Source organism: Sprattus sprattus (genome assembly GCF_963457725.1).
Source record: "Sprattus sprattus genome assembly, chromosome: 20".
Classification (NCBI taxonomy): domain Eukaryota; kingdom Metazoa; phylum Chordata; class Actinopteri; order Clupeiformes; family Clupeidae; genus Sprattus; species Sprattus sprattus.
In genome coordinates this window covers 10,498,840-10,523,776 of record NC_137918.1, presented here as the reverse complement: position 1 = coordinate 10,523,776, position 24,937 = coordinate 10,498,840, and the positions used below count along the sequence as shown (strand labels likewise).

The window sequence follows — 24,937 nt, the reverse complement described above, 5'->3', positions numbered from 1 at the left end:
TGGCCTGGCAGTTCAGTACCCTGCCATCTTATCTACTCTGACTGGTGTTCTTCAGATTGGGACTGGTAGCCACATGTTGACTGTGAGCATCTGGACAAGAGCCTTCCACAGTCAGCTATCTCACATGCCCAGCACAGGCACTCCCCACTGGGAGTTGGCATCAGTGCCCATGCGGCCATCTGACTGGGTCTCAACCCCGTGCCAGCCTGGTGGTGATCACTTTGGTATTTGTGTGTGTGTCTGTGTGTGTCTCTGTGTGTCTGTGTGTGAGTGTATGACAGAGAGAGTTTAATCACCCTGTTTCTCTTTCTTTCTCTGCCAGCTTCGCGGTGATCGCTTCGGGTTGTGCCAGCTGCCCACGACTGGTGTGTGGGAGGGAGGGCTGCGGGGCGGAGTTCTGCTACCACTGCAAGCAGGCATGGCACCCCAACCAGACCTGCGACTCTGCCCGCCAGCAGAGGGCGCTCTCCCTGAGGACACACAGCAACCACTCACCCAGCTACACCACAGAACACGGGCCAGGTGAAGACTTCCTCCTCCCCTCGTGCCTTCTTCCTTGTTCTTCTGCATCAGTGTCTATTGTTCTGTTGTCATTCGTATTCCCCCCCCCAATTCCATGTTCCTCTTTTATCTCCATTTGTACAGCATAGAAAATGGAGTTTGTATTGTAGTGCTGGGACCGCGTTATAGAGCTGATTTTCATTCGAGTTACCCTGTCTATTCTATTCTCATTATGAATTCACTGTCAGCCACCTCAGCCATCCGCCAGTGTTAGGGAAGGCAATTATCAGATAGGTGGAAATGAAACGATTGCTCATTCCAGACGGATTAAACAAGTGCTTAGTATCCCGGTCGCTTGTTCCTTTCGCAGCTTTGTTTCTGATGAAGGCTCACACTTCTGTGTTTCCTACAGGGGATGACATCAAGCCTTGCCCGCGCTGTGGCGCTTTCATCATCAAGATGAATGATGGGAGCTGTAATCACATGACCTGCGCCGTGTGTGGCTGTGAGTTCTGCTGGCTCTGTATGAAGGAGATCTCTGACCTGCACTACCTCAGGTAAGACCAGTAGCACACACACAAACACACACACACACACACACACACACCAAACACACACACACACACACACACACACACACACACACACACACACACACACACACACACACACACACACACACACACTCACACTCACACACATACACACACACACTACACTACCTCAGGTTAGACCAGTAGCGCACACACACACACACACACACACACACAGATAGACACACACACACACACACACACACACACACACACACACACACACACACACACACACACACACACACCTACACTACAGTACCTCAGGTAAGACCAGTAGCTCACATAGCATGTCCTGTCTCTTCCCCACAACTCCTACAGCACTGGACATATCCACATAACAATATTAGCCAACATACTACATTGCCGAATATTAGTGATATGCAGTATCAGTGTCAAATATTAATATTGAGATAAACTACAGTAAGATGGTAATATGGATCTTAGTACACAGGTTCTTCCTAGTTTCTTTGCTTCTTTCTCGTACTTGAGCTCTCTCTCTCTCTCTCTCTGTTTTCTCTAGTCCGTCAGGTTGCACTTTCTGGGGCAAGAAGCCATGGAGTCGTAAGAAGAAAATCCTGTGGCAGCTGGGCACTCTGATCGGGGCACCAGTGGGAATCACTTTGATCGCGGGCATAGCCGTGCCGGCGATGGTCATTGGCATCCCAGTGTACGTGGGACGCAAGGTAAAGATTTTACACTGTTGTAAAATATTTTGGCATGAGATGATACACAAGCATCAGACTAAAGACATCCCAAAATGCCACGAGACTGAAGAAGGTGTGAAAGGCCTTTCGTCTTACTGCCATTGGAAGTTAGAGGAAGTGAATTTGCGTAGGAATTTGCATGATAGCAGTGAATTTCCCTGTAATTCCCCTTGAGCTATTAGAGATCCATATGAGGAAAGAGAAGAGATGACGGAGTACATAACTCCCACCAGCTTCCCACGCGGCCATCCAAGTGCATTGTACTGGGCTAGAAGCCATTTTTTCTCACTCTCACATGAGAAAAACCGAACTGCGAGTGAATGTGTGAGTCATGATGGCTCGAGCATTACAGTTACATGCACTGGGTGTTGCAGTGAGTCAGCTACAAACTGCTTAGCACAGGCGCAGCTCTTCCGCCACTGCCACACGGTACCAGAGTCACAGAAGACTTCAGCTCCCCAGAAACACTTGTACCACCCCTGCGTTTAATTCCCCTGCTCCCCAGCAGATTCCCTCCTGCAGTCTGTCATTTCTGATTAAGAGGTCACAACAATCCGCTTTAGTGACGTGTCAGATTATGACCACATTACACCTCAGTGTCTTCGACTATCTGTGATTAGTTGTGATTAATTAAGCGCCGATGGTGATGGACAGCCTCGTTAAACACTGTCTACCTCGGCAGACAGTGGGATTCAACAGACAGGAGTCAAACCTTGTTATTATGACGTGTCTTCTGTGTTTGTAGGATTGTGCTGTTTCTTGGCCTTGGAGGGTTCAAGAGAGAGATTTGCAGTTGTGAAATTAAAAGAGAGCGAGTCAGATGAGATACATTTGAGAAGTATTTACCTCAGGCTTTGGGCTCCTTTGTCATTCCTGACCTTGGCTCAGGTAAAAGTGAGGGAGTGTATTTACTTTTGTGCAGGGTGATATAGTTGAGCTGTGCAATGCTATAAAAAAACTCCTCTGAACCCTCCAAAGTCATGCCAGTAGAACTAAGCCAAAAGCCCCAGGCTGCTTTTGTAACCTGTGCTGTCTAGACATCTAGCAAGGAAGCTAAACCCTAACACCTAGCTTCTGTTGCTAACACGTCACTTAAAGTAACACTATGCAATAATTTTACACTTTTTGAGGTATGGTTTTATAGGCAACTAGTTTTGGTACCATCCTCAAATTCAATTTGATAGCATACGGTCATGTGAAAGACAGATAAACACTTGTGTCTTTCCCACTAGCCATCCAGGATATGCACTATGTAGTTCTGTGTTTCCTGGCTGGAACACCTTGCAAAAATGGAAGAAAAGCTTTTACAGCATGACATTGCCAGGTATACTCCCAGAAGACACCAGCTAGTGTGTTGGCAAACTTCTATCAGTGTCAGCTGGGCTGTTAATGGCGCTTGTAAGGTTTTTGCATGCCTTTTAGGTAGTTAGCTTGCTAGTTTTGGAACACACCTCCTTATTGCGGCTTTAAGGTGTCAGGGAGTCAGGTTTCCTCACTGCACAGGTCTGCACCTGCTTGCTACCCTTACACTTGGTTAGGACATCCTTGTCGTTGTCCCCTAATGCCCGTGAGAAAATGACTGACTGCCAGTGTAATGAAGTGGTCTATGCAGAAACAAAAAAACGATTTATTTAATGCCTGTTTAAATAATGTTGATTAAGCCAATGGCATTTAAATTAACTTTTGCTCAACGTTTGTGACAGATCCACTCACACTATGAGGGAAAGAAGACTTCACATCACCGTAGAAACCTTGCCATCACAGGGGGCGTGGCCCTGTCCGTCATCACTGCTCCTGTCATCGCCGCTGTCAGCGTGGGTAAGCAGACTTCTGTCCTTCTTTTAAATACTTCTCGAATAATAATCAACTCTGACTGAGGTTTCCTCTTCACATAACCCATTTTAGTAAGGTAGACTATGAGGAAATAACTAGATTAATCACAGTAAAATATACACTTTTATGTACGGTCATTGGTTCCCGACTGGTGGTGGATCATTGCTAGTTTCCACAGGCATCATTCTCTTAATGTATTCTCATGAATTGTGTTTGAAATGACACTTGAGACCTAGACATAGATTACTTTACGTTAAATAAGTAATCATTATTGCCTTTGGACTTGATCCAGTTGTGTCTTCAGTAACTGATATTTGTAATGAAATGAAGTCACTGAGTGATGAGCTCATTGTTGGTTGGCAGGTATCGGGGTGCCCATCATGTTGGCGTATGTGTACGGGGTTGTGCCCATCTCTCTTTGCCGTGGTGGTGGATGTGGCGTGAGCCGTGGCAAAGGTAACCGTGTGCGGATCGACTTTGATGAAGATGATGGGCCAATTACTGGTAATCAAAGAACCATAGTCCATCTGGCTTGATAAAAAAATGATTAAATTGTTACTCATATGTTTAATTATTAAAAAAACAATTAGTGTCTGTCACTGTCTGACCTCTCTCTCTCTCCCTCTCTCTCTTTCTCTCTCTCTCTCTCTCTCTCTCTCTCTGTAGTGGCAGATGCGTGGCGGGCTCTGAAGTCACCCAGTTTTGGTGACAGCAGCCTAGAGGGCGGGGCCAGCGGCATGAGTTCCACCTCTCCCAGCGAGGCTGTTTCCGTGGCACCAGGACCCCTCGCCGAGACGCCACACTTCAACACACTGGCAGGGGGCGCTCTTGGGACTAGAGCTGGCAAATACAGCAGGTAGGCAAAGAGAGCAGAGTGCACTAATGAACAGATTCAGATTGTTGACATGTACTGTTTTTCTGGAAGTCTTATGTGTGTGAGTGTATGTGTGTGTATGTGCTGAAGGTCTTATGTATGTGTGTGTATCAGTGGCGGTCCGTGCATTTCACGACTAGGCCTTCAGCGATGTCCTACACGATTTTAAACTGAGTGAATCCACCTCCTAATACCATAATTATGACGCCATGGCTCTCGAACCATTATATTTATACAGAAAGGCAGTATAAGTGAGCATTGCATCACCTTAACATAGTCGAGTACAACAGACTATTAATATTTCCGGAGCATTTAAAATCAATACACCCGTATTAACAATACATTAAGAGTAGTAAACTCTCAGTTATATGATCGCTTGGATATTTATTACTGTCACAACTTAAAAACAAAAGAAGATTTTCAGGGATTAGTCTACAAAGTTTTTGTGAGCTTTAACAAGTTTGTCCACTAAACATCGCATTGTCCTACCTGCAAAGCAGTTTCATTAAACTTCCCATCCTCCCGATATCCAGTTTTTCTTGAAAGTTCCGTCTTGAAAATGGCGTTGTAATTGTATCAAAAACTGGAATTATCAAGTTGGTGTAAACTAGTTTATTTGAGTTGGTTAATGTTATTATATTTAGTCTTACCAATTGAAACAACTAGCATAATAAGCATTGAAACCGATGAACGTCGTTTTTGCATTAGCCAGCTAAACTGAGCACTGAAGCACTGCACCGGTCTGCCTCAGTATCCAATCAAAGGACGTTTACGTATCACGTTCAACACGAGGAAAGAAATCTTCCGGGCCTTCTAGAAGGCCCAGTGTCGCCAACTCGAAATCTGATTGGTTGTCACAACTGTCTGTTTCAGTTCATTCAACTTAAATGAACTGAAACAGCCAGTTGTGATAACCAATCAGATATACACGGGCCTTCAATGTGAATTCTGAAGGCCTCAGGGAAGATTTCTGTTCTCGGGGAAGATTGCTAGGAGCGTGGCAACACATGATAGCTGAAATATGATTGGATGAAAGCTCTAACATAAATTTACAACGCTGGAAGCTATGAAATGAAGATAATGGACTATGAGGAATAATTTAATACATATTTATGAAAAGAAAATATTAAAATTACATTTATTTTATTACATTTATTTTCTGATGATGTTTAGGCCAGCAGAGAAGGCCTTGAAGGCCCTGACGGACCACCACTGGTGTGTATGTGTGTGTATGTGCTGGTGGTCTAATGTATGTGTGTGTATGTGTATGTGTGTATGTGTGTGTATGTGCTGGAGGTCTAATGTACGTGTGTGTGTGTGTGTGTGTGTGTGTGTTCTGGAGGTCTAATGTGTGTGTGTGTGTGTGTGTGTGTGTGTGTGTGTGTGTGTGTGTGTGTGTGTGTGTGTGTGTGTGTGTGTGTGTCTGCTGGAGGTCTAATTTATGTGTAATGTGTTTTGTGTGAATAGGCTAGACGTGAAGGGAGGAGAGCTGGGAAAGGAGACGCTGAGGAGGGAGACTGGAAGCCTGGGAGCCGGAAGCGACTGTGCCAGCACCAGAGGCATGGCAGGATCTATCACCTCCTCCTACACCATACCAGACCGGTACGTCCTCACACACGCACACACACACACACACACACACACATACACACACACACATACATACACACACACACACACACACACACACAGACACACACACACACACACACACACACACACACACACACACACACACACACACACACACACACACAAGCACGCCTATAACTGTACCTAAACACACACCCAGATATACATTCCACCTCCGTCCCAGACATACACACAGACACTCTCATACAATTACATGATCCCTGCCAAATATGCTCATTCACACACACACACACACACACACACACACACACACACACACACACACACACGTCGGACATACATAATACCTTCAGTTAGAACTTCCAAGATTACAGCTGTGACATTTCACGCGGTTTATAATTCATGATGAAACGCAAGCTAAAGATAAGACGAAACACAATGTTTGTACAGGGAAGAGTTATCCACCCTCTTAATGTTATCCTCTACACCCCAGTTAAAACAAGATTAAGATGTTCTCAGTTCTAGAAGCATACCATCTTAAAGGCTGTGTTGAAATCTCATCTGATCCGTCATCCGAAAGTGTGTTTAGTATGAAATGGATTTTGATGAATTTGAATGAATTTTATTTACCACATCTTCTCCTGACATAAACATTTGAACACTTAAACAGCTTGGTTTGGGTGTATGCAAAAACTATAGACTTTCCAGTATCACGTTCACATCACATATGGAAACATAACATAAACCAGCAAATCTATTCAACTAAGTATGAAAAAAACTCAAAAAGTACACAAAATAACGAAAGATGATTTTTAAACTTTTCACACACCTCTCTGTACACATTAGTCTATTTAGTATTAGTAAAAAACACAAAATATAGGTTAATATATTATAACAATATATAAACATAGTATGCATTGATAATAACACTGCTAATAATATTGTATTAAAAAGGCTCCTGCACGTGTGCACGACCACACCGCTGCTGAAATGAATCCTAGGTGAACAATGAATAAATAATAATGTTCAATAATCGTGATTAGTATTGATCCAAAATAATCGTGATTAGGATTTTTGCCATAATCGTGCAGCCCTAACAGGCACACACACATACATACACATTTTATTCTCTCCATTGTGAATGTCTCATCTCTTGGTTTTGCTTCTCTTTCAGGGAGGGCACCAACCTTGAGATCCAGGTTGACATCGAGACCAAACCCAGCCACATCTGTCTGACCAGCGAAGAGGACCTGGCTCCTCCCACGGCCGCCATGAATGACGAGCCTCAGGACTGTAGCTCGAGGAGGGGCGGAATCCTGGCGGGCTCGTTGCTAGGGCTGTCGCCGGGCGTGTCTCTCAGGGAAGGGCTTCGGGATGTGACGCTCGCGCAGCCTGAGAGCATCCGCAGCGACCTGGAGATGTCAGACACGCAGTCGGACGACATCGCCGAGCTCACTTCTGACGACTGTGACTCCCCACGAGCTCCGCCCCCACTCCAGTCCACCTGCAGAGTCCCGCCTCCTGGCGAAGGCCTGCACTGCCCCGATAATGTCATCCTGTATGTGTGACACAAAGAGAGAGAAAGAGAAAAAAAGGTTTTTGCAAACTTATTGCACAATCAGCCAAGTTATTATGATCCCCAGCTCCTTGTTTGATTTATAAAGCTTTCTTTTTCTACATTTGCTGTTTATTATTTTTGTAAACAAAGTCCTCTATGGGCAGGCAGCCCATTGACACTAGTGCCACCAGTCCCAGAATTCCTTAGGCCTGCCGTCCCACAGTCCTCTGGCCTTCTGACACGACAGAAGGGACGAGGATCGACTGCAGAGACGTCTGGGTGGAGTGTGTTGGGGGTGGGAGCAGCTCTGCTTTTCATAGCAGGATGTGTGTGTGTGTGTGTGTGTGTGTGTGTGTGTGTGTGTTTGTGTTTGTGTTTGTGTTTGTGTTTGTGTGTGTGTGTGTGTGTGTGTGTGTGTGAGAGTGTGTGTGTGTGTGGGGGGTCTACCTCTTTGAGACCTTGTAAAACTTCATCTGTTTACTTCTTGGTGCAAAAATGCCTTGGCTACTTAAGCAAAAACAGAAAATAACGAAATAAAAAAAGTATACATTTGCCACAAAAAGAGGAGGAAACACAAGTGTCTTCACACAGATGGTATGGCATGGGTAGAGTAGGGGTGCACCTGGCCATGGTGAGACAGGAGCCCATCGGAGAGTCTGAATGTATTTGGAAGTGGCTTACTGTCAAAGAAATTTGCCTGTTCATTTTATTGATTCATTATTTATGATTGAATGATTTTGAAGCTGAAAGAATGTTAGTGTGCATGTGCTTGTATAGCCTCGGGGTGAGTGTGTGTGTGTTTGTGTGTGTGTGTGTGTGTGTGTGTGTGTGTCTGTGTGTGTGTGTGTGTGTGTGTGTGTGTGTGTGTGTGTGTGTGTGTGTGTGTGTGTGTGAGAGATGGAGTTTGCTCAGAGACTAATTGTCAGGCATGGATCTCACTGGCACAGAGATTCATGTCTGAAGTTGGCCAGACTGTTTTGTGTGTGTGTGTGTTTATTTGTTTGTTTGTTGTGTGTGTGTGTGTGTGTGTGTGTGTGTGTGTGTGTGTGTGTGTGAAAGAGGCTGAAAGGGATCACAAGTTCACTTGAATGGCTGACTTCCTGCCTTAATGACAGTGCTAGCCCAGCACACACACTAGTCTGACAATCTGTCTCCATAGTGACGTCACTGTCTGTGCCCAAACATGTATTAGTGTGTGTGGGTTTCGTATGCGTGGATGTTTGTTTATTGCGTGCGCACGTCCTGTACGTTTGTGAGTGTACACAGAACAGCAAACGGTCAGCTGCTCAAAGTTTTGAACAGATCTCTAGAGATGAGTGAGGTGTGTTCACCCAATGTGAATGTTGTTTGTCCCACTGTATAATGAATGAATGAATGTGAGAGCACTTGAGCACTTTACTGCTATGTTTACCTTTATTTTGCTACCTTTTTCCTTCTGCTGTTTGTTCACTCTGTTTACGTGTGTGGACGAAGGAGTGACTTACATTTTACAAATACCGAAGCTCAACAGTTTAAAATATGCCCTAAGTACCTTCCCCCCGCTCTCGCTGCTAAATGCTTACGTTTACAGGTTTGCAGAGGGTTTGTTGTGTGAGTGACATTTGGCAGTGTGACCAGTGATTTTCTCTCTACTTAATCAGGATGAAATGTGAATACATAGGTGCACATGAACGTGGAAATAAGTGAGAAGGAGGCCCTGAAATGGACAGCAATACAGAATGGTTAAAGGAAGAACATGTATCTGCTGGTACTGTTACTGTATGGCTCTTCTGTGTCTGGTTTAGACTATATCATACGACTGATGTTTTGAGAAAATACAATAAAGAATTCTGTGGCAAAAATGTTGGTGTTTTGTTTGTAATTGTAATGATAAGCAGAAAGGTAGCCTATAAAGACAGCAGAACAGATTCTTTGTCATACATTGACTTAGATGGATCTCATCTCAAATTGTATGTGAATGTAAGAATTCAAGAATAATATCAAGAGTACTTCACAACAAAAACTAAACATGCTTGTCTTAGACAAGAAACCAGTGGAGATTGATAGGCCTAATAGCACATGTAGAAACGGACAAGAGAGTTCACTATTGTGTTCAAACACCCTCATTTCAGTTATGTATACATCTTTACCACCCATTCGTTTTTAAGGCAGTCTATTTTAAAATATGTAAATATTTAAAATTGTTAGAGAGAAATGCTCCACAAAAGGCTATAAAGGGTATTTGGTTAAATGTTGAGGATTACAAGAACAATGTATTCAGCAAAAATATAAAATTAAAACGATAATAATAATACTGCTACCAGCTTGTTTAAAACCCTTGCATGGCATTGATTTTACAGTACTAGTTCTGTAGGCTGCATCGACCGATGTTGCTCAGTCACGTTGTTGTTGCGCCCTCTGTCGTTAAATGTGGATTCTAAACCTGATTGTTCAAATCCTTGATTGTGATTGGCTAAAAGCCGTTGTAAAATCCAGCATTACCTTACAATTTGACCTGATTACATTCCATATTACTGCGCAGCGAATGGCAAGGCATTCATATAGCGCATTTCATACCCAGTGTTCCATCTGGCTGTTGCGTTGCTTCAAGGGTTGCGTGGCAACGATTTATTTAGGAACTATAATTTTTAGTGGCGGAAGAATGACGGTTTATCATTAAACTATTGTTTCTTAAATTGAATTGTCTTTATTTATGAAACCATATCAAATATGTGTAGTAACAGGTTTAGAAAAGCAATAAGCCCCTCGAGTCCGTGCTTTGCGCTGATTTTAGAACAGGTAAGGGGGTTTAACGGCACTCCGCTTCGCGTCGTGCCTAACAACTCCCTTACCTGTTCTAAAATCAGCGCAAAGCACGGCCTCTTGGGGCTTATTGCTTAATTCTAAACCTGATTGTTCAAATCCTTGATTGTGATTGGCTAAAAGCCGTTGTAAAATCCAGCATTACCTTACAATTTGACCTGATTACATTCCATATTACTGCGCAGCGAATGGCAAGGCATTCATATAGCGCATTTCATACCCAGTGTTCCATCTGGCTGTTGCGTTAAAATTAAGCTTCGCGTCGTGCCTAACAACTCCCTTACCTGTTCTAAAATCAGCGCAAAGCACGGCCTCTTGGGGCTTATTGCTTAATTAGACAGGTCCGTTTGCAGCTACACCGTCGCGAGACCACATGACTTTGCGACAGTACGATAGAATTACGGCACACCGTAAAATTACAGAGGATTTCAGAAGGTTAAGGTGACTCGGGATTGCAGGGTAAGATTAAGTCTCTGTTCTTTATTTGTTTATACAGAAATATACATTGTCGATTCATTAATAGAAGAATAAGAGGTTTACGTACATCATACCTATGATAAATATTATTATTAGGGCTTAAAAAGCTGAAAATGAGCCAAGCGGCCTTTCACGTTAGCTTGTTTGCTAGCTAGTGCACACACTAATTTCTGCAAGCTACAGCTAGTGATAGTTAACATACGTTATCGATAATGTCAACATAATTTGTCAACTTGATCTCATAATGTGGGTTTGCTCGTACCCAAAGTAGCTTACCTTTGAAGCGATTTGTTTTAGTAGCTTGCGACGTTGTTATTACCTGAACGTTAATGCTAGGTACTTTCGAAACGTTACTTAGCGAGGGCTGTAACCTGGCTCTTTAAGTTTGTAGTACTGATGCTGACATATCAAGATATAGATTGCTTTCAGAAGGGAACATTTGCTTTTAGATGAGTGCAGTTGTGTCACTCTTCAGAGATGTTTAATTCCCTACTTGGCATGGTGGTATTCATTAGGGTTGGCAGATTGTGAAGCCCGCAATGATCAAGTCTCGTCTAAAGTTTTATTTGATGAAGTATGCCATTTAATTGCCAATAATCAGGTTTATAGTTTCATTTGTATAGTCTCTGTGGCAGTACATTTAATGTTAATCCTAATGCAAACATGGGAAATGAAGGAATGACTTCCGATTAATGTTATTACAGTATGTTGCCTAGGCTATTGTTAGAGAGAATTGTGATGCAGATTGCAGAGGCCCTAAAGTGTTTAATATCTTCTTGGTGAAATGTTTAATCCATTTTCATTGGTTATTTATCCATTTTCTCTGGTCACCATACAGTATGAGTGCTCACATTGTTAAGACCTTCAGACAAAACAGAACATCACGTAAACAAATGTGTACCATTCCCATCAGTGAATTGTTAAAGGCACCCAGTGCAACTTTATGTAAACATTCAATGAAAAATAAACATTAAATTTCTAGTCTTTTTTGCACGTAGTAAGTTTCAATAACTCCATACCATTACATATCGACATTCAAGGAGCAAAGATGAGACGTCGTTGTGTGGTGAGAACTGATAGAAAATCGTAAACAACAACAATCGCCGGTGGGGAGAAGCCATTTTTCCATTGACTGGAACATGCTTTATTTATTGTAGGTTACCAAAAAATAAAGAAAATGGCGGCGATTGTTGTTGTTATCGATTTTCTATCAGTTCTCACCACACAACGACGTCTCATCTTTGCTGCTTGAATGTCGGTATGTAATGGTATGGAGTTATTGAAACTTACTACGTGTAAAAAAGACTAGAAATTGAATGTTTATTTTTAAGCCTCGAAAGTTGCACTGGGTGCCTTTAAGGCTGCCCTACACTCAAGGACGTGTAGTGCCCAATTTTTGTAACTATAACAAGAGCTATCTCAAATAAACCTGTCTTCAAAATCAGTCCAGCAAATGATCTAGTGGTCTTGGGCAGACCTGTGAGTTGAACCGGTGCATAACCGGTGTCATAACCACACTCATTTAGAGTATTAGGCAACATTTAGTGATCTGTTAAGAGTGGGATAAATAATTTAAGCCAGATAGTTAATGGTTTGAATTGTCTGAGTAGCCATCAAGCTTATTACTGAAAATGAATTTGGACAAGTAATTATATTTAGCAATGAGTAAGGCCATAGTTTTGTAGAAATTTAAAAAAGGCATTTTGCCGTCCCCTAGTTCTACGTCCAATCTGACTATTGCCATTAACCCCCTTGTGCTCCAGCACCATGCCCAATATTAGGCAACATTTAGTGATCTGTTAAGAGTGGGATAAATAATTAAGCCATATACTTAATGGTTTGAATTGTGTGAGTAGCCATCCAGCTTATTACTGAGGTAATTATATATAGCAATGACTGAGGCCATAGCTTTGTAGAAATAAAAAAAGCATTTTAAAGGCTCATCCCTAGTTTTAGGTCAAACCTGACTAATGTGTCGCATGCCATTATCCCTCTTGTGCTTCAGCACCATGCCCTTCGTAGACCTGCAGGGGAGACTGGGGATCAACATCGACAAGTGGATTTTGGCCCATAGCTCTGAGCAGCCGTACAAACGCGCTGCCCGCTGCCACGCCTTCGAGAAGGAATGGATTGAGTGCTCTCATGGCATTGGAAAGATTCGTGCCAAAAACGAGTGCAAACTGGAGTTTGAGGATTTCTACGAATGCATGCATCGTGAAAAGACGGTAAGCACGATGAAAACATCTCATTTGAACCAACTTGCAGTGTGAACAGATGCAGTCGTCATAAATGACTCCGGTAGAAGGGGAGAAACAAGGATTTGGCCATGTAAACATACTGCACACACACACACACACACACACACATGCACATGCACACACATGCGTGCCATCCTCAGCACAGTTGATTTTCCACATAAGTAATGTTCAAACAAGTGGTTTTTTGCATAGTAAAATGTATTTGCCCTTTTGCATTGTGCGTAGTAGGTTGTGTTTAGGCAGTTTTTGGCCCTCAGTACCAAACGTATGTAACATGGAGAGCTACCTCATCCATGGAAGAGATGCCCACAGGCAGACTCATTCTGTGTGAGAAGAGGCCATCTGTGGTATCCATATGTGTTCTAAAGCCTGCTGTGAACAGTCCCAACAGTGTGAGCGTGCTTGTGTGGATGAATCCCCGCTCTTTCTCTCTCTTCCTATTAGAACAAGCGTCAGTATGAGATCAGGACGCAGCGGGACAAGTTGGTCAAGGAGGGCTCCTACACCCCCCCTCCTCAGCACTCTGGGAAGGACGAGATGAGGCCGTGACCTCTGACCCCGATGGAGACCATGAGTAACCTGGCACCTGCCGCTCTTCCTGTGTGTTTCTGCAGACCTGTGTAATATATCAATATTGTTTTCCTATCCTGTTAAACTATTAGAAAAAAATAAAATTAATTCTAAGTACTTGTTCATTCTGTCATTTTGAGTAACTATATTTGTTTTTGTCTATTCAAATATGACTTGATATCTCTTGCAGGATTGAACAGGAATGAGTTAGGTGTGAAGATGCAGAACTTAACATGTTCCCTTCAGCGTGTTTATAGAGTCAGGTCTTAGTTTGTCTTTATATTAATTTAAGTATTTATTCTTTATTGTAAGATCACAGAGCAGTGTGTTTATAACTACAGGGAGGGATTACCTACCAGAGGAATGGCAGTGCAGACTGTTTGCAAATGTATAGATCCAATAGCTGGAGCCTGTTCATTCAAGGGAGCCTCATTTATACACAAAACATGTAGCCAGTTATTTTCTCAACAAGGTTTTAAATAGAAAAGACAACATTTAACCAAATAACATGCTGCCGTGAACGACTGACTCAGCTTCTGGACGACCCAGTGACGAACTTCAAGACTCTAGGGGACGTTGGTGGTTCCTCATAATCCACAGGGTGGATTGTCATTGACTGTGGCGCAGAAAACATCAGTTTATTTTGTCACGGTTGTCTGCTGAGACAGTGGGCCTCTTGCAGCAACATTCTCAACATTCTTTTGAGAGAAAACATGAGAGAAATCAACTCCCAGATACACCAAATGTTCTTAACCATCCAAATCTGCTCTTACCTTGGGGTGCTGAATGATGAATCCCACTTGATCATAACTTGGAGGTGTATGGCCAATTGTTTATTGTTAGCATAGGTGATGCCCCCTAAATGTTATATAAAGGCCGGCACATGTCCTGGAATTGGAGCAATAAGGTTGATGACTTAACTGCCAAACAGGTGTTCATAAGGCATCAAATAAATTCAGCATTCAAAACAATAACTGTGGCCCCTGCTTCCGAAGTGGAGCAAAGATACTGTATGTAGATCAGCATGTGTAACTGGAAAGGACAAAATGTGACTTTTCAAGAGTTTACTGACACGGCCCATTGAATCTATGACTTCACCACTCTGCAGAGGTTTTTTAAAGTGCTATTTGTAACTGATGAAGCTGTTAAAGTAAATGGGAAACATCATCATCGCCTACTACCCCTTCTGGGGCTTGCTAAAGCATTGAACTCTGGAAATGCAATCGGAAATTATACCAAGAGATGGGCTTCAGGGTTCTTTTCCTCTCTGTCACTTTAGTCACACAAGAGTTCTCCATGCATCTTGGTCCTGAGCAAACATCTCAAGCTGTCCCCAAGTGTAGCCCATTTTCATGGGAAAGTAAATGGGAAACATAGTTCAAGTCAAATCAAACTGTATTTGTAGGGCACATTTCATACTAGGAGGTTCCCCAATGCGCCTCACAGACGGAAAGTTGGATCCATGCAAACCGGTAGACCCTCAGACAGAGTAAACATGTGAGACATGAGGACAAGAGCCGTAGCTCTTGTGATCAGCATGATCATCACTTCTAAAGTGAGGCAGTTGAGTTGAAAGCCATGATCCTGTCATATTTGATCACATGTGAATTTAATATAATGTTAAGTGCTGGAATTGCACAAGACCATGTCAAACTGTAATAACACTGCTAGAATAATGCGGTTTTTCTCTTTCTGCAGACCACGCCAGGGGTTCATGACAGTGTTTCAGAAGCTCCATAATCGTATGGCTACAAGTGCTGTCAGACTGAATGCAGCATGTTAGTTTCACCCTGATCCAGAGGGCTAGGTGCTTACCCAGTGATCATGGAATCATGGACATGTGCTCTTCAGATAACTTGACTCATGCTCATTGCTGAGGGATGACAGTAGTACTGCTGTGGTGCCACACTCCATTAAAGAATCATCATTGCCGCAATCAAGCACTGACCACGGGGAGGCAAGATATAAACTAGAGTGGCAACGTTCTAGTTCATTAGTCACTGCACTTCATATAAACCTCCCGTTTTTCCAACACCAAGGCAGCCTCATACCGTTACATTTCCTCTGCCACCTTGACAAAGAGCATTAAGTACTCCTTCAGCATCCTTTTATAGACTCTCTTAAACATACATCTTCTCTGATTAGACCCAGACAACAGTTTCTGTTTATCACAGGTGATTTAAAAAAAAAAATCTTATGTACACCAATCTTTCATCTCAAACCCTAGGCATTATTGAGGTGTTGCTTTTGAGCATCGCCAATACAGTTATTGTTATATGAAATGTCACAATGTCAGCTGAGAACTAGTCTGTAAGTGAATCACGACTTGTATAGCCTTTGACAAAATTCATTAATTTATGACCTAACATAATTTCCCTTAAAACTCAGTTGTGAAAGCCACAGATGGCTTTCTTAGGAACGTTTGTCAATAACAGTAACGAGATTTAAATATGGAGCCATTTTCGTGCAGAATTGAATTTCCAAGCGGCTGGGCAGCAGCTGAGCTATGGAGCGAAACGGTGGCGCATGCAGTTGGAACGTCAAAATGATTGCCTGCTCCCTCTTTCATAGAAATTGCGATTCAATTAAGAGTGTCTCTCCATCTTGGTGAGATTACCGAGTCGACGTTTGATCGCCAGATGGTGCTAAAACACAACCAAATAGATATCAGAGTGTAATGACGTTCATCTCGATCTCCCGTTCCATAACCCTCAGTCTGACAGATATTGCTGTGCAGTTTCAAAATGTATGTATCATTATATTGTTGCCTGGCGTTAAATAATCGGCTTGTTAACTTTTAAACTGACGAACGGGACACATGAAGAATAGAAGGCGAACTGATGGGCAAACCCGAAATCACGAGGCTTCAGGCAGTGATGAAATTGGTCACTTGAAGGGATAGGCTACGTCACAGCTCTTCACATTTAAGATGTGCACAGAACTCATGCCATGCACAGAATGATTACATTACCTCATGTACAGTTCTCATCATGCACACCACAAAAGGAACAAATTATTTGTTTAAAAAAAAAACAATTGTATACAATCATGTGTCAATTGTATAGACTATCATCAGCCTGCTGTACCCTTACTTCCAGTGTCGAAAGCATGTGATTTCACTTACAGACAGGATACTTAGGGACGCAGATGTTGATGCAGCCAGTTGTGAAGTGCACAGAGACAGAGGTAGGCCTTGGACTCAGACAGTCAACAGAGGCAGTTATTTTTCGCTGGGTCATTCATACGGAATTGCACTGAGCTTTTGTTTGATTAGAGCATCAGCACGCCGGCAAGTTAATCCCGAATGTCGGGCGCAATTCCGCTCGTTGCTCTCACGGCTGTGCGTCCTGCCAATCAATTCCAGTGATCGTGAACATTTGCACAGAGTACAGGTGCAGAACTGGAAGTACAGGTGCAGAACTGAAGAGGGGCCACTAATACACCCTCAATTTAGAATAATTATAAGGACGGCCACTGGGTGGGTTTTTGGGGATATAAGAGGATGCTGTAGTAAAATCAAAGGAATAGGGATTTGCGCAAGGATTACAGAGATCAATTAAATCATGCAGACTATAATCAATCGGAAATAACCTTGATGAGATATTTTGTGTTGATTGTCGTTTGCTGCACTTCTAATATGAAAAATATTACCCATTCTGCTTTCTTGTTGTGAAGAAAATTATAGCTGCTCCATAGTATAGCCTACATAACCCACTCACTATTCATTTTCTATTCATTCAGTGGAGAGGTTGAGCACATGAAGTCATTCAGACAGCGGGTGAGTGAAAGCGAGGGAGAGAGAGAGAAGGGTGGGGGTCGGAAAAGGAGAACGGGAAAGAAGGAGGGAGAAAAGATCGGAAAGGAGGAGAGTCGCGAGCCATTACCGAATCACAGTCGCGGTACCCTGGTCTTCCGTATACTGGACCGGTACAAACGACTAGGCTGCTGTCTTTTGCAGGCCCGTAACTGGTGAGAGTACGAGGACGGGCAGCCGTCTCAGCTGTGAGGAAGAGGGTTGTGGAACCACCGCATCTCCATCTGTGTTATCCCACGCTCGGTTCCGGAGGCCACGGTTGTCCGGTAAGGAGGTCCAAATGTCTGTTTGCTCAGTAGTGTGATTATGAGGGACATGGCTATGTCTACGCTACGGACTGTTGTTTTAAATTAAATCGACTATCGTCAATAATGTCCCTTGCTCTTACATTGTTTGATTGTGTTCAAATACGTTATCATGTTGCTATTATTGTTGCATAGAGCTATTATATTCGGCTGCAAAGAACACGAATAAACGGTAGTTAGTGTATATACTCATCTGTAACTAAAACAGTATAACAGCGACAATGTGAAGGGGTTCTGTCTGGGTGAGCCGTGTGTGCATCTAGGCTATGAGCATAGAAAAGGCTAATGCTTTTTCAGGGAATCATAACGACTACTGGCCATATACACACCAACAGGAAAACGTGCACGACCAACCTTATCCAGTCTTTTCAACAAAGAGGACCACTGTGCCTCATGCATGGTCAGTGTTTCTAAAATCACTGCTGCCTTCAGCACACACACTCACATAGGCTACACTGTTTCCGCTCTGGTGGTAGCGGAGCCCCTGGTTCCCTGATGATCAGATTTACTCCTCAGTTCATGAGTGCATTCCATTGGTTTGTAATCAGCGCCTAGGCTAACACAGGTTCATGTATTCCACTGTCATTTAAGAGTAAGTGGGTTAGGACGACCTATGCTTTTTTTGGTTAAGTCTTGATTATAGACTAGGCTAGGCTATGTGGGCAATTCGGGTAATTTGTCAGCGAGAGAAAATGAGACCGTTCACGTTCCCCAAAAAGCAACTTCAAATTTCGTTTTCCACACCCATGTGGGGCTGGAACTACATGATGACTAAACGAGAAAAGAGCAGGAGAAACGGGACAGAGCACAATTCGGGTATGCATGCTGATTCGCTCCAGATGGTTGGCTGCCCCTGGTGCAAGCGGCCGTATGCACGACACCACACTGTCTGTCCGTCTGTTGGGGAACGGCTGTGTTTGCAAATCAGTGAAAACACCTTTTATACTCGTGTATGTGTGTGTATCCATGCTATATAACTACAGCCGGCATGACCGCTATTCGGTCCATACGCCCTTTCCGCTGCAGTGATACCTCCTGATATCGGGCTGCCGAAGGAACAGTCTGGGCCAAAAGACCGAACACAGTCCTGTCTTTTTAATCATCATTGATTCGCTGTTAATTAGCACAGTTATCAGTCATGTCAGTGAATGTCGGCAAGCACATCCGGAGCCTGAAAAAGTAGGGTAGGATTCTTGTAGGCTACAGTAGCGAGCCCCCGTTCTGTGCATATCCTAGTTTGTAGGGGACACTCATTAACTCTTTATTCTGCTTTTAAGTCAAACGATTTTTTTCAAGGAGTGTTTGGCTATATCGGTTTTCTCTCATACAAGGTGATATTCACTGGACATCTGGGGGTATCACATTTTTGAATGGATCCAGACTGTCTGTGCTTAAATTAAGATTATGAATGAGCGGAGTTTATGCCTGAATTATCATTCACACCAGTGGAGGCTTCTCCATTGAGGAGAGGGAGGAAGATCCTCCTTAACATTTTGAGAATAAAAAGTGTACTTTGCCCAGACTACTGTGATTAATTAAAACCCTTAAATAGGACTACTTTAATACCTTTGTATATGTGATGTTAGTTTCTCTGGGTAAAGATGACATTAGCACCCCCTATCGCTATCGAAAATTACTGCCGGAGGACCTTCCTCCCTCTACCCTCCATTGACTCCCATTCATTTCTCTGCCTGCGCTGGCGGCTCGTGGAATGCGTTGACTTCAATGGCAGAGAGGAGGACGATCCTCCTCTGAGAGGGTGTGACTAGTTTAGGGGTCTGGATAGCGCTAAAATCTATTAACGAATAGGCTGGAGTCACGTCTGCGCTATAAACCAATAAGCAGAGGCCCTGGATATGGTGGGTGGGGTTATCCCCTCAAATCTAGGCTACGAAAGATAATCTGCTCAGTCTAAGAGACACAGTTAAACAAGAATATCTGATCATTTTAATAATGAGAACACATTAGCAAATAGTAAACTATGGAAACCGAGGACATTGTTCATGTTTTATTACAGAAACCATTCCATGGGGTGAGTTACAATGACAAGTTGGCCATTAAAGCAACAGGTAGACCAATTCCAAAGATTGAAATCACCAAAAGCAACGGCAGAGTCAGTGCCGTGAGTGCTACATGGTTTGCTAGGTAGGCTACTCGTGGGTGACTGGTAGCATTACCAACAATCGGTTATATTGCTGGCCCTGTTTACTAATGAATGTCAACTCTCCAACGTGTTCTTTTCATGGATTTACTGATATAAAAAATATTGACAGGGCAACCAAGCGCCACGACAAATGTCAAGACCACGTTGGTGCTGCTATCCGCCTTTCATTGCTAGGCGGCACCATGCCTATAGAGCGGTTAGTGGATGAGGGTGTGCGGCTGCAAATTCAACAGCACAACGCTAAAGTGCGTGGCAATAGGGAGGTGGTAAAACGTCTGTTAGATGCAACGGCTTACCTAGGCATGCTAGAGTTGTCTTTCAGGGGGCATAACGAAGGGGAAAATTCTGACAACAAGGGCAATTACAGGGAACTTGCGGAGGTGATAGCGAAGTATGACCGTGTTCTGGCAGAACATCTGGAAAGCTCCACCGTCTTCTCACAGGCATGTCAAAAACAATCCAGAACGATCTAATTGCAGCCATTCACCATTCGATTGAAACAGAGCTAGAAAAGGAACTTAACAGGGCACACTTCTTTTCCTGGCAAATTGACGAGACCACAGACATTAGCTGTCATTCTCAGCTGTCTGTCATCTTGCGCTATGTTGATGACCACGGTACAATTCAGGAACGCCGTTTTTCTAGCCAATAATACTTGAGAAAAAGGATGTAAGTGAATGATTCAGAGCATGATGCATTTGAAATGGCATCAATTATGGTCTTGTGTCTTCATTCTTCTTAAAACAATTGTAGCTGAAAATAATCAGACATATTACAACCAATAGCTTCAGTCATTGAGTGGAAAAAATAGGCCCAATGATTGGCCCAGAATCTTTTATTTAGTTTTACAAATCAAGAGTAGTCCTGATTTGACTAATTGCCTTTGCATCCTTTCCTTCTGGCCTGGACTAGTCCATCAAAGACATGCTGCCCACCAGCTTTCAAAGTACAATGCTGCCACTGGTGAATTTATCAATTTTATTCACAAAATTATCCCTCCCGGCTATTTTGTGCTGTAGTTCACCAAAACACCCTGAAACAACTTGAGTCTCACATACTTATGCCACCAACAGTACAAACGGGCCAATGGCAACCAAGCGCGCAGTCCTTCCTCCCTCACTTTAAAAACCACCAGCCGCCACTGATTCACACCCCCAAAGGACCCCTGCTTTAAGAGAAGCAGTTACAAATGCTGTCACCTTTCTGACATCACAGCCCCAACTGCAGAGTCATTTTACTGTAGTGTGTAGGGGGACATCCCTTTGGGGCGTAAACACAATCTGGCAAGTCATAGTTTTCCACTTAAAGTTCACAGGTGACTGTAGAGAGAAATAAATCCTTGAACTAGACCTGGCTTCACTAAGGGATATGAGGAGCTTGTGGGTAGTGTGCATGGGTGTGTGTGTGTGTGTGTGTGTGTGTGTGTGTGTGTGTGTGTGTGTGTGTGTGTGTGTGGTGTGTGTGTGTGTATGTGTGCATGGAGTATGTTAGTGCGCCTGTAGCTGCCATACAGTGTCATTGAGCTGAGGCTGAAATGATTGAATTTGTATTTTTTTTGTCTGTGTCCCCAGAAAGCAGTCTGTTTTCATGATGTATGAGACAGCATGGTTTTGAACCCCCAGTCTGTCACTTGTTATACGTACTCCCTCTGCCTGCCACAGACCACACTTGGACAGAATACACCCACACACACACATTGTATATACTTTATTCGACTCAAGTGTCATCAGGAATCACATTTTCTGAATACAACAAGTTTGCAGCTCAGCAGTCCATTATGGGTTGTAGAGTTCAAGGGTGGAGGAAGCATTGTCTCTTCCAAATAAACATGCTTCCTATAATTGCTGATTGAGCATTTCTTTGCCAACTATTTGGCCTTTGTTTTACGTAGCCCCTAACGCAAAGTCCACATACTGCCAGCCTGTGAATGCGACCTACGCTGCCAAAAACTAGGCCAATCAACTGACTGGTATCCTAGGTTCTCAATAAACAGAGAATCATAGTTAAATTTTTTTGCACAACATGATTCTTCCAAAAACGTATCGAGGGCACATGAATTTGCAACCATTTGAACTTTTTTGTTATTCTGAGAAATAGTGAAGATGCCTATTGAATAGCCTTTCAGAACAGACAGTAGTATGTGTATGCATCTGCTCTGGGGGTCTGTGCAGCTATCAGGTCTACAAGTGTGATGTCTGGCAATATACAGCCCTTTAAGAGAGCTCCAGATCGTGAAGAGTGTCATGCAGCATACAGAGGGGTGAATGGTGGGAGGGAAACCTCAGTGCTAAGTTGTAATTAGTTGGGAGAACCCACACAGAAGGTAAGGGTCTCCTCACTGATGGTGGCATTAGATGGAGTGGTCAGCGAAGGCCATCTTTACTATGTTTCTCAGAGTTTTAAGCTGGACCAGTCATGCAGGGTGATTTTGTGTGTGTGTGTGTGTGTGTGTGTGTGTGCTGCTGCTTCAGAGACCTCTATTGGTTGGAAAGGAGAGGTCCACTTCAGTTCAGGGGCCATTTAGATCTGACCACAGACCGAACCCCTGCACACACACACACACACACACACACACACACACACACACACACACACACACACACACACACACACACACACACACACACACACACACACACACACACACACACACACACACACACACACACGCACACACAATTACACTCAAATACACACAGCACAAACACAATACACTACAACAGACATTGACAAATGGCATTATCATTCCAGGACCCCATGGGGTGGAAGTATGATCAGACAGAGAACAGAGCCAGATTAACTCTGAAACTCAAGACATTAGGCAAAGTTACCATGCTTCCAGCAGCAGAGATGGCTGTAAAGTGCTTGAGAGACTGACGGTGGGCTACCATATTGATCGAGGAGAAATCCCATCCACTCCACTGGAATCCGTCTCAAATTCCCGTCTACGAATAGATGAGGTTTAGATTCCTCTGAGCTAACTGCATAGAACAAAGACCAATACTCTGGCTGGCAAGGACCCATACACTGCATATATTGAGTATAATATCACTGCTGTGATCTGGTTGTTCATCTTCATAATGGTTATGCTATTAACTGACAATCTCAAAAGTTTTATTGCACCAGTCTGGGTGATAAAATTGGTCTTGTGTGTGTGCACACACAGACAGACAGAAACACACACTTCCTTTAGGCTGTTGGAGCTCTGGCAGTCAAACCCATCTACACACACACCAACCCACACACACACACACACAAGGGGGTGATGTCAGACTGAATCAGCGTCAGGTACTTTGGTAAGGGAGGGACCGGAGAGGAGAGGCCTGCCCCAGATGCGCTGAGCTCAGACGATCGATCTCCTCCTCCTGGGCTTTGATGGACAGGGCCCCTCTGCTGGTCCCAGGGGCCTCCTCTCTTCCAGCTGATCACATATGAACTGAGGGCTCCCTGGGGCTCCTGGAGCCGGGCCAGGACCAGGGCCGGGGCCAGAGTCCAACATCGATCAGCGCACACACAGTATTAAAAGATATGCAAGAGAGGCTGGTACCAATCTCCAATGGCAGCATGTCTTTCATCCACTCTTCCTTCCTCCTCTCTCCCAATCTCACTCTTATATTTCTCTTACTCTCACCCCTCTCCCTGTCTCCCTCCATTCCTTCTCTTCCTCTCTCTCTCTCTCTCTTTTGTTTTCTCTCTCCCTTTTTTTCTCTCTGTGTCTCTCTCTCTCTTTTGTTTTGTCTGGTTCCTTGATGTACTTGTGTTGTCTGAGCGGCTGATCTGCTGACACACATCTTCAGTCACACAGATGCACTGTAGAGTAGCTCAGGCCGTGGCTCCTGTTCATCTGCGCCCCCCCACCCCCACCACCCCCCCCCCCCCCGACCTCATGTGTTACTCCATTGTTATGTCATGGCCAAGGTGACTGACATGGATTTCAGGGTCGTGCATTATTCATGCCCTAAATGGGATTATAGTGATGCTGATGAATTATACAATACTGGGGAGGGCCTCTTCTACTGTACTCTCCTGCTCTTCTTTGGTCTGACCTTAATTTCTACCCTCCCCCCCTCCCCTCTTCCGTGCTGGCTCTCTGTCCATCCCTCCCTCCCTCCCTCCCTCCCTCCCAATCCCTCTCTTCTCCTCCTCAGCCCTGTGGCGAGATGCTGTCCTCGGACGACGAGAGCCTGAGCGAGCGCTCGTGTGTGAGCGAGCCGTCCTTCCGCAGCGAGCACTCGGGGTCGCTGTCTCCCTGTCCCGCCGGCGGCGCCCCGCTTCACGCCCCCCCTGGCGACACACTGCCCTGGAATCTCTCACGCCACGAGCGCCGCAAGCGCAAGAGCCAGGACTCCGTGCTGGACCCAGCCGAGAGGGCGGTGGTGCGCGTGGCAGGTAGGAATTGATCCCCTTCCTCCTCTCGTCTATCTAAAGCACCACCTCTCCAACACTTCTTGTCTCCAGTCTGTAATTCTTTCACTCCATCATCATAAGTCACTAGGCTGGGAGTGGGAGATCTCTGGATGGCTGTTCCAGTTTTCCCTTCAGGAAGAGCATTGTGACAGTGATGTTGAAGCTGTGGACTAGTGGGGAGGACCAGTGGTGTAGTGGTCCCTGGAGAAGTGGGTATACTCTTATTTTTTTTAAGCAGCCCATACAGCACAGGATAAACGCCCTGTTTTGAGAAGTGGGTGTACTCAATGCTGACTGAAAAATAAGTGGGTATACTCCGTATACCTGCGTATACCCAGGACTACACCACTGGGGAGGACACATCTTTTACATCCACGTCATATCAATTTGTTTCTAGTTTCCCACATATGATCCAAGCCCTGTGTAAGTGCGAATCCCCCATCACTGGCTGTCCTCCCGGTTGTAAGTCAAAGCCCTGGGT

General features: G+C 44.0%; 2 protein-coding genes across 2 annotated transcripts in view; both read left to right on the top strand.

Moving 5' to 3' along the window:
• rnf19b (ring finger protein 19B) overlaps nt 1-7,872 on the top strand; it is a gene marked incomplete at its 5' end in the record, with an annotated part of 12,482 nt that extends 4,610 nt beyond the window's left edge. Inside the window, 8 exons of the mRNA XM_080859168.1 lie at nt 323-522; nt 914-1,058; nt 1,618-1,780; nt 3,505-3,619; nt 3,998-4,138; nt 4,301-4,490; nt 5,976-6,110; nt 7,276-7,872. Coding sequence (XP_080715294.1) covers nt 323-522; nt 914-1,058; nt 1,618-1,780; nt 3,505-3,619; nt 3,998-4,138; nt 4,301-4,490; nt 5,976-6,110; nt 7,276-7,669 — 1,483 coding nt within the window. The 3' untranslated portion in view covers nt 7,670-7,872. The remainder of the gene's footprint in view (nt 1-322; nt 523-913; nt 1,059-1,617; nt 1,781-3,504; nt 3,620-3,997; nt 4,139-4,300; nt 4,491-5,975; nt 6,111-7,275) is intronic.
• Nucleotides 7,873-10,843: 2,971 nt separating this feature from the next.
• On the top strand, nt 10,844-13,883 carry ndufs5 (NADH:ubiquinone oxidoreductase subunit S5). Its single transcript, XM_080859322.1, has 3 exons — nt 10,844-10,920; nt 12,944-13,163; nt 13,641-13,883. Exons 2-3 carry the CDS (start codon nt 12,948-12,950, stop codon nt 13,743-13,745), a joined length of 321 nt encoding a protein of 106 aa, XP_080715448.1. The 5' UTR covers nt 10,844-10,920; nt 12,944-12,947; the 3' UTR covers nt 13,746-13,883.
• The last annotated feature ends 11,054 nt before the right edge of the window (nt 13,884-24,937 follow it).